Source organism: Merops nubicus, unplaced genomic scaffold (genome assembly GCF_000691845.1).
Source record: "Merops nubicus isolate BGI_N331 unplaced genomic scaffold, ASM69184v1 scaffold15679, whole genome shotgun sequence".
Lineage (NCBI taxonomy): Eukaryota > Metazoa > Chordata > Aves > Coraciiformes > Meropidae > Merops > Merops nubicus.
The window spans coordinates 1-10,396 of record NW_008630295.1 but is presented as its reverse complement, the minus strand read 5'-3'; the positions used below and the strand labels follow the sequence as shown (position 1 = coordinate 10,396).

Here is a 10,396-nt window from a genome sequence, read left to right as displayed (position 1 = left end):
GGATGTGGTGGAGCCCCCATCCCTGGAAGGGTTCAGAAACATGTAGATGAGGCACTTGGGACATGGTTTAATGGTCATGGTAGTGTTGGGTGATGGCTGGACTCGATCTTAGAGGTCTTTTCCAACCTAAATGACTCTATGAGTCTCTGCTGCCTCAGGGGATGTGTGGGGCAACCTGTGCTGTGGCAGACCCCTCGATGGGGTGTGATTGTACCCTGGAGTGAGAAGCAGATGGGAATTCTGACACAGGCTGTGTGAGACACTCAGCCCCATGGCCATGCCATGGCGACTCATTTGTCACTGTGCCATGTGCTGCCATCAACGTGTCATTGCTCTGCAGTCCTGGTTTCCAGACTGCCTCACTGAGACTTCTGCCCTCCGGAAATGTGAAGTTGCAGTGCAGAAAGGCAGAGGACACCAAAAGAAATGAGTGAAAATTGTGAAAATTGCTGCTTGTTCCTCACGCATGGAAGTCAGGGCTGGTTAATCCGCAGGGACACACGGCCCTGCATCTGTTACTAACACCAGGAGTCCAGGGTTAGGGACTTTGATTGGCACAACTCTCCTCCAGTAAGGGGTCAGGGTATGTCTTTAAGATCCCAACAGATTCTGAATATAAAACCTGAGAAAAAGGAACATGAGACAAAAGTCACACAGCCACAGACTACATTTGTGATCTTGGTGCTCTCTCGTTTTCCAATTTCAGGTTGCCCTGGCTGAGACAATTGGCATATTTTTTAAAAATTTTCTGAATTACTGCTATTGATTAAATACCAGCTACTTGAATAAGTCTTGTGCACAATTCTCCATCTGTTAGAGAAATCAAAGATTAAAACAAGATTAGAATCAAACCCCCTAGATACCAGAGAACTAGGCTTTATAGCTAGAGCTGAGCAGTTGTTCATTGGATTGATCTAAAGCAGCTTTTACAGCCGTCACAGGCTCTGCAAGTGATCTGTTGTACCACTGCAACACTTCCATCCACAACAGGTCTGGCTTCTGGAGACCCTCACCTGTTGTTTAACCCACTCCCAGTTATCTGAGGTCCTTGTTTGACGGCTTACTGGCCAGGAAGGCCCCTTACCCATGTCTGGTGAGGTTCTTGTGGAACTGGCTCTTGCTGGCTTTCCCGAGGCAAAGGCACAGGGTGGTTGTGTGGGGCCAGCAGTGAGAAGCTTCTCCTGCTGCTCTGCCTGAATGTGACATGGCTTTTCAACCTTGAGAAGGTGCTGCTGTTGTTGGCTGGATGCTGGCTTCATCAGTTCATGGCTGAGAGCTAGACAACAGAAGAAAAAGTCATCCCTAAACTTTGCTGGTGTTCATTTTTTTTTTATTAAATCAAATCTTCATAACTGATGGGATTTCAAGTTTTTTATTACTTTTTCACCTCTTAGCACAGCTTCTAAAGGGCTAGGTATTAGAAATAACCCAAAGATATTTGATTAGAAGAATCACAGTACAACAGGGCTTGGAAGAGGTCATCTCATCCAACCCCCCTGCTTCAGGATAGTCACCCAGGATCATGTCCTGGTAGGTTTGGAATCTCTCCAGAGAAGGAGACTCCACAACCCCTCTGGGCAGCCTGCTCCAGCTCCATCGTCTTCCCAGGAAAGAAGTTTCTCCTCCTGCTCATGTGGAACCTCCTGGGTTCCAGTTTGTGCCCATTGCTCCTTGTCTTGTCACTGGCCACCACTGACAAGAGTCTGGCCCCAGCCTCTTGCCCACCCCCCCTTTAGGTATTGCCACATTACAATTTAAAGGTTCCTGTTGAAGTGCAGTTGCATTTCCTGGTGGTGGCAGATCCTGAATGCAGGTGTCCCACGACTTTCTGGAGTATTTTCTAATAAACAATTCAAGCACTGAATCAGCAGCAGGTTTCTGTGCACACCAGCTCTAAGAATATGAATAACTGATTTCTTTATTACTCTGTTAGAAAGTGGCAGTGCCCATCTTGACAAATGGGTTGAATTCATACCAAATTTTCTCAAAAAAGGTACCCAGGCTTTAGAAAAGCCTGGAAATAACAGAACTATTGGGATGCAACAGCACATCCACTAGCCTTTGAAACAGCAGAGAGTCTGTATTGATTTAGGTGGAGGTGGTGGGTACTCAGAACGATTTCTTAACTCATTTTAGGATGCTAGAGTATCACAGAGGCTGTACATAACACTTGTGAGATGTTCCACAACTTCTGGGTGACCTGCAGGAGGTCCAGTGGGACAGCATGAGCTGGTCAGCACCTTGTTTCTCCCGAGCATGGCACTGCAGCTGGCTGAGCTCCTGGGGTGCTCGCTGAAGGTGAAGCCTTCTTCTTGGAGGTCCCGTGTGCCATTTGTTCTTCCCCACCACCTCTCGGTCAGCATCTAGGGTGTAATCCCACCTGACATCCTCAAACTGGAACATCAGCAGACTAGTCGGTGAGTTGATCACCATCCTGGGGAAGGGCAGGAAAAGCTGTTAGCAGATAGCATCAACACAGCAGCTCCTCCCCAAGGGGCCGTGCCTGCTTCTGTGTAATAGGAAACCCAGGGGAGTTAAAGGGATCTGAGATAACCATCCCGTTTAAGGAAGCAGTAGCAGTTAGTGTCATCAATCACATGCTGCACATTTTAACTCGTACCCTACATGAGCTCCCTGGGGCTCTTCTCATTCAGCTCTATGGCAAAATTAGTTTTAAAATAATTTGGATGAAGTTTACCAACAGTGGCCTGAGCCAGATCAGGGCAATGCCAAAAGAAACTGGAGATACTGTATTATTAGGCACATTCAAACCTAGATGGGAAGGGTCTACAATAGGTCAAGTTGGGATGGAGTTGGTGTTCTTCACAGCAGCCCATATATTGCTGTGTTTGGGAGTTGTGACCAAACCAGGACTGGTAACACACCAGTGTTTTAGCTCCTGCTCACACAGAAGCTGGGAACACCCTTCATCTGGGAAGTGAAGAAGTGAGTGATCCTGGAAGAATTATCCATTCCTGGCTTTTAGAAAGAAGCAGCAGGTCAGGGAGCAGGCAAAGGATGCTTTGGATTTATTCTCCAACCCCTTAAGAGATTTGGCTTCTGAACTCAGCTTTACAGTTGGGTCGATATCTTAAGTCGTATAGAAACAAAAAGTTGTACATTCCTGAATAGACTAAGAAAATCTCTTCTCAGCCACATTAGCAAAAACAGATTATTAAAGCAGTTACTAGGCAGCAGAGCCCTTTAAAACTTACTTGTGAGAAGGACAGTGAAAGGAAAAACACACAGGTCTTTAAATTACAATGTAATCAGCCTAACTTGGTTCAGACTGATGGCAGCATGTTGTCACCGACCTGTTTCCTGCAGTGTAGAAGGAAGATATGGGGTCCCCTCTGCTGCTGGCCATCAGCACTTTCAGGCAGGTTCCAGTCAGGAAGTTAAAGATCCGAATCTTCCCATCGGCACAGCCACTGAGGACTCTGAGATAGAGGAACTCCAGAGACAGAACTTCCCTGAAAACACCACACAGGGGCTGCTACATGCACTGTGCTTGCAAAAGGACACACTATCAGCTGCCTCTTCTCTCTGGGAGGAGATGCAAAGGTCTGCCTCCACTTACAGGTTACACAGAGGAGCAAACTGAGAGACAGAATCATCTTGGTTGGAAAAGATCCTTAAAATTGAGTCCAACCATTAACCCAGCACTGCCAGGTCACTAAACCACATCCCTCAGCACCATATGTCCATGGCTTTGAAACGCCTCCAGGGATGGGGACTCCATCACTGCCCTGGGCAGCCTGGGACAGGGTTTTAAAACCCTCAAGGGGAAGAAATTTTTTTTCAGATCAAACCTAAACCTCCCCTGGTGCAACCTAAGGATATTTCCTCTTGTTCCTTGAGAGAAGAGACCAACACCCACCTCACTTCAGCCTCCTTTCAGGGAACTGTTGAGAGTGAGGTCTCTCGTGAGCCTTCTTTGCTCCAGACTCAACACCACCCAGTCCCTCAGCTGCTTCTCACCACACTTGGGCTCTAGACCCTTCCCCAGCATCGTTGCCCTTCTCTGGCCACGCTCCAGCCCCTCAAGGTCCTTATTGGAGTGAGGGGCCCAAACCCGAATGCACTATTCAAGGTCTGGCCTCCCAGTGCCCAGTACAGGGGGACAGTCATATTCCAAAGGCCTTGTAGTGAAGTCCTTCATAATCACTCCATGTCAAATACAAACCATTGGAATTGGACCAAATGTCCAGTGCAGGGCATCCTCATAGCAATACTGGTATGGTTCTGGCCATCTGCTGCATTTGAAATTTCAATTTATGTCTAGAGAAGGAAGTGAAAACAATGCTGCTACACTTTTCACAGTTCTAATACAAAAAGTGTTAGAAAATGGCATAAGATACAGTTGGTAGTGTTCAGCATGTAACTCAGCCACCTCCAGCCCAAAGAGGCTCTATTGTTGACCAGGTGATGCCCTGACCATACAGATCTGGATCCTTGCAACCGGACTGTGCACTGTCAGGCTTCACTGAGCCCTGTTTGTGAACAAGGAGCTGTGTATTTCCATTTGAGGTTCTTACATGTTATAATGAACAAATGCTGGTTGCAACCATGTAGTGCCCAACACTGATCATAAGCTGCAGACTATTGAAAACAAGGATATTTCAAATACCAGAACTGACAGTTAAGACATTTTCTGTTCCTAGAAGGGAGACATTTCTTTACAGATTTAGTGGACTGAATACAACTTGAAGCACATCCAATTCCTACCTAGGGTGGTGAAAAGCTATTAGGCATCTCTTGAGGTCTCCCAACATGCTCCATCCCAGGACGTAGCCATCGGTGCTTCCCGTGACTAGGTGCCACTGATCAAAGGCCAAGCACTTAATGGGGCCCTGGTGCCCCTCTAATATCTGCAAAGGGAAAGAAAAAGGTGCAACATTGTCAGCAATCTGGATGTAAATATGCCAAGATACCTCAGAGCAGTCACAACCCCAGCCTTGCATAGCTGTGATTTTAATGGGTGTTATTATAACACACCAGTACAGATAAATACGGATAACTGTGTTAGTTTTGTAGTCACTTATAAGAAATACTCTGGTCTTGTTGCTGATGTGGAGCTACTAGCATGGAATTAACACCCGTTTTCCATCTTTATTATGTGTGCTAGATGTTACTGCACCAAGACCTTTGTGATCTATGGAATGTTCACCCTGAAGAGAAGAGGGTGAACTGCCCTGGCTGTGGTGGAAGGGGCACTTGCACAGTTAGCTCAGCTGGAGCTGGGACGTCCTGCATCTGAGATGCACCTTGGTTTGCAGCTCTTCTCCAGAGGTAGAAAGAGCTTCATGCTTCTCTGATGTGGACTGGTACCAACTCTGGATGCCTGCTGAGGTAATTCACAGACTCTGGCCTCAGTCTTTACAATTCATAAACTGGTTCTGAGAATGAGTTTCATATTTTGGGCTAACCCATGATATCTCCAACCCTGAGAGCTGTTAGTCAAGCCCTCACACCCTCTTCCCAGGTTCTAAATGTTTCTACAGGAGCAGAGATGAATATATCTGCATAGAAACAGGTAGTGGTGGGGGTTAAGCTAAGCAAACTCTGGGCTAAAACTGATGGTTGTTTGCAAAGCAGTTTTTTTATTATTTGCTTCTGCAGTTTCTCTTAGAACTTTAGACCGCTTTAGGGTTTGTTTGGAGGGGATTTTGTTCCCTTATGAAAGTCTTTGGCAAAAGCAAAAAGCTCTAATAACCTAGTGCAGAGGATTTTTGACCTTTTATCATAAAATTATCCAACTAAAAAGAAACTTACTTTGATCAGGGTGCCCGTATCTGCACGCCAGACTTTCACCAGCCCTCGGTCTCCCCCGCTGACAACACGGGTGCCATCCATTTTCACTGCCCTCACAGCACCGCCGTGCTTCAGAGTCCTCAGGCATCTCCCACTCGCCAGGTCCCACACTGCCAGGGGCAGAAGGGAGAAATACTAACACTGCACATGCCCCAGGGATCAGCCTTGCCGAGTCCAACGTGAATTAAAACACGCTGTTGGAATGACAGTCACGCCTCGTAGCTGCAGCTATGCGTGGGGCCAGAAGTGGAACTGCATGGCAGGAGTTTTAAATGCCAAGTCCAGAGCATAGCACATCTTTTTCATCCTTCTTCTATAAATAAATAATAAGGAAATCTCTGGCAAAGCTACAAGTCGATACCATTTTTCCAAGAGCTGATCCAGCCCTACATCCACAAAGCCATTAAAACTGAATAAAAGCAGAAATATCGAGAATTTATTCAACTACACAGTCGGAGACCTTGTGTGTGCACGTGTCCACAGCTTAGGAGGCTGTTCTGGAGTGAAACCAGGAGACACTGCAACTCCCTCTCCAGTCTCCAGACCCCCACACTGCCAGTGTCACAGGTTCTGCCTGTCTCTGGGCAGCCCTTGGCTCTCACCTTTCACCATCCCATCTCTGGCTCCTGACACAAACTGCTCTTCGTGTAAATCCAAGCAGGTGACTGTCCCACAGTGGCCATTAAAGATTTTCACACAAGCACCACCGTGTATATCCCAGCACCTACAAAGGGAATAGAGCGATTAATTTAATTGATGGCTGATTCATCTTAATCATTATTTCCTACTTCATGGGAAATCAACATTCTCCTATAGACACCAGTTAAAATCCAGAGTCATTCCACTAAGGTGTTGAAGGATTTGGAACAATCAAGTCAGGTATTAAATTTTTATACCTACACTTTGTGGTTTTTGCCTCTTTCCATCTGGAAACACAGGGCTAGACTTCACTTTTGGCATGGTTACCTTCAATTCACCTTAAAATGTAGAGCTTTACCAGGTAAGGTTCTCTTTAGGAGAACCTTTGCATCACTGTTTCTGCCTATTTCATCACTCAGGACTGGGTGAAAGTGGGAAAGAGAAGCTGTCCTAGGTGTGCAGGGATGTGTTCCCTTAGCCACTGTCCTTCATTACTCTAATGAAAGCCACGGAAGGAGAATTCCATCCACCCACTCCATAGAGACTGGTTTGATGGTCGGACTTGATAATCTTGGAGGTCTTCTCCAACCTTAATGATTCTATAAAGTTTCATTTTAACTCAATTTGCCAGAGGGCTGGGCTCCCAGGGCAGCATCCCAGCACTGCTCACCTGATGCTGAGATCGAAGCTCGCGCTGAGAACGAAACCTTTCTTCTCATTGAGGAAGAGTGCTTTGATGCTCCCAGCGTGGCCAGAGAGCAGAGGAGGCACTTCTCTCATTCCCCATATGCCAAGAAGCCTCACTTTTCGGTCTGCAGAGCCAATGGCTACCAAGTTCCCACCGCTGTAATGGATTACTCTGCTTTGGTCTGGCCTGGAAACAGTGACCAAGAAGAGCTTTAGCCAGCTGCCAAGGTGCAACAGCCCTGCAACGGTGACAGGCATTCCTCTGATGCTTAGTGGTCCTCCTTGAGCCACCTGATGGTCTATGTGCTTTGAAGGGCACCACAACTAAGGTCCCTGGTTCTGCAAACCCACATTTGTATCTGGAGGGTGAGCCTAGAGAGGGGAGAGAGCTCCTCCTTGTCCCACATCCCTCATGATATACATGGATTTCTCACCCATATGTCTTTAAAAATAACGTTATCTTGGTACCTTTATAAAAAAACTGGGTTTGACACGGAGGATTTCTTAACACTGCTGCTGAGAGACCCTCTCCAGCTGTACATTCCCCCAGAAGGACCTCAGGGAACGGGACAGGTTTTCAGAGGGTGCTGCCTGGCCCTCCAGTCAGGCACTCTACTCACTGCTCCGCGAGGACACGAACGTTGTAGGAGCCGCAGAAGACATTTCTCTCTTCCAGCTGGACTGTGCCAGTTTTCAGATCATGGTAGGCTGCCTGCAGATTGTGTTTCTCCTGATGGAAAGAAAAATGGGGAAAAGTAACTTGGAGAAGGAGGAATGCAGCATTATCTGATTCTGTGATTATTCCCTATTATTAAACATAGCAGCTCAGACCACACTCAAGTGCTGACACCAACAGAGACAGAAGGTGTTGGTAAGGAACACCCAGAGCACAGGAGCCTCCTGGTTGGTGCAGAATCGAGGCAAACCACTTCCAACGTACCTTTGTTCTACTTTGACTGTCATCCTTCACTTTGATGACATCACCCTCTTCATTTAACTGCGGAATTGTCACATCCACTGTTTTAGCGTAGTTTGACACTGCTCCTCTAGGACACAAGCCCTGGAATACACCAGCAGAGGCAGCACGGTCACTGCAGAGCCCACGACACGAGGATGCTGCTCAGGTGCTGTTGCTTCAGCATCTCCACAGGCTGCTGAAGTTGAATGCGAAGCTGAGCTGCACACACCAGCCTCTTATTAAGAGACCTGGTTCACATCTACCATCTTATAGAATCCCAGACTGGTTTGGGTGGGAAGGGACCTTAAAGATCATCCAGTCCAACCCCTCTGCAGGGAGCAGGGACATCCCCAACCAGAGCAGGTTGCTCAGAGCCCCGGCCAGCCTCCCCTGGAATGGTTCCAGGGATGGGACAGTGACCACCTCTCTGGGCAACCTGGGCCAGGGGCTCACCACACTCAGCACCAAAAATTTCTTCCTCCTCTCTAGTCTAAATCTCCCTCTTAGTTTCAAACCATCCCCCCTTGTCCTGTCACACCAGACCCTGCTTTGTCAATATAAAATTTAGATTCCTGTGAACAAGAATTGCTTTTTATTTTTTTCCCAAATTCTAGACTTAAGGTTTTAATAAGCTGCAACATTTCAAAGTTCATCTCATCTTCGGCCAGGACTCAGTGGATTCAAAACCCAAACCCACTGAGATGAGAAGCTCTCAAAACATCTCTATCAATATTTAAGATCCATTTTTAATGTGTGAAACCTTCCATTAAGCCTCCTGGGAGTGCTAGCACAGAGCTGAGATTTCTGTTCTCTCTTCACAAATCCTTCACTTTGTCTCTTTGGGGGTTCACCTTTACCCTTATCTTGATGCATGGCAGGGCTCTACTAACCAAGACAAGCCTCTCCTAGAAGTTCTGCTTTGCTGCATCCCAAACGCCAGCTCTGACTTCTCCCAAAGACACCAACATGTTCATCTTCCTACGCAGAGCAATAAACTTGTTTCTGAGCTACCCTCAGGAGCCACTGTAGCTCTGCCCAATTTCCACTATCTCCTGAAGTCCAATATTTGCATTTGGGACCAAACTGTGCTGTCTTGATTACAAGAATGTTTTGATCCATGTTTAGAGTCACCTGCTCTCTGAAGGTCAGGAAAAACTATTCCATTGTGCTTCTGTGTGACAGTATGAACATCTAACCTGGCTGAGCTCTGCAGATGGAGGGAGGGGGAACAGGGTGAAGCTGGGAGGTAGGCTCTAGTAAAAGCATCTCCGTATAGGATCTAAGGGCTGCAATGATAATCCAAGTTCTGGGAAGCTGCCATGTGACGAAAGGCTGAGAGAGAACTGGGTTTATTCAGAACTGAGAAAAGAAGGTTTAGTGGACACCTTATCACCATGTTCCAGGATTTAAAGGCTAGCTACAAAGAAGATGAAGACTCTCTTTTTACAAGGAGTCACATGGAAAAGACAAGGGGTAATGGGGACAAGTTACTCCTGGGGAAATTCTAATTGGACGCCACAGGAAAAGTTTTCATGACAAGGACAATCAGCCACTGGAATAGTCTTCCCAGGGAAGTGATGGAGTCCCCAATGCTGGACACTTAAGATTCAGCTGGACAAGAGCTGGGCCATCTTACCTAGACAGTGCTTTTGCCACAAAAGGTTGGACCAGATGATCCTTCCAACCTGGAATTCTGTGATTCTATGATCCAATGGCGTGGGCAGCAGCAGAAAAACACCCTCGTTTTAAAGTGCATAAGAAGGGCAGAAGCCCAGACACGGTACCTGCAAATACAGGATCTTCTCCTGTACTTGGCTTTGACACACATGTTCCCTCTCGACTTCTTTGGCCAGAAAAGCCCAGCAACTGCTCACAGCAGCACACGCATGGAGGGATTTTTGATCCAAAAGCCCTGAGGAATAAAAGGGAGAGACTGGCTAACCCCTGTCCACACTAGAGACCTTTCATGACCCTTAGGGAAAACCACCCTTGGAAACACACAGCAGCTTTACCCAGGATGTACATGGACAGGTGAGGTGGCAGGCAGCGAATGAGGTCCTTGGGTTGGTTGACATGAGAGGGTGACTGGAGAGATGTAGGAACCACAGTGACATCTTCATCAGCTAAGGACATAGCAGGTGCGTTGTCCTCTGCATCAGGACCCTCCTGGATGAGGCCCTCGGTGTTCTGGGGCCAGAAGCACATTGCTGATGGTTGACCACCTAGGAGGCAGAAGAATTGTCACCCTTGGAATTGCTTGAGCTTTGGTGGCTATTGACAGTGCTGCCCCCAGCCTGG

At 47.1% G+C, this 10,396-nt stretch overlaps 1 protein-coding gene across 1 annotated transcript; it reads right to left on the bottom strand.

Moving 5' to 3' along the window:
- Positions 1 to 2,240: 2,240 nt before the first annotated feature.
- On the bottom strand, positions 2,241 to 10,320 carry LOC103779609 (F-box/WD repeat-containing protein 10-like; the record flags this gene model as incomplete). The annotated part of the gene is made up of 10 exons (XM_008947250.1): positions 2,241 to 2,434; positions 3,315 to 3,473; positions 4,729 to 4,871; positions 5,776 to 5,924; positions 6,417 to 6,538; positions 7,124 to 7,327; positions 7,761 to 7,870; positions 8,081 to 8,200; positions 9,883 to 10,010; positions 10,111 to 10,320. Coding segments are annotated over 10 exons (1,539 nt in total), but the record flags the coding sequence as incomplete, so codon positions are not given.
- Between the last annotated feature and the right edge of the window lie 76 nt (positions 10,321 to 10,396).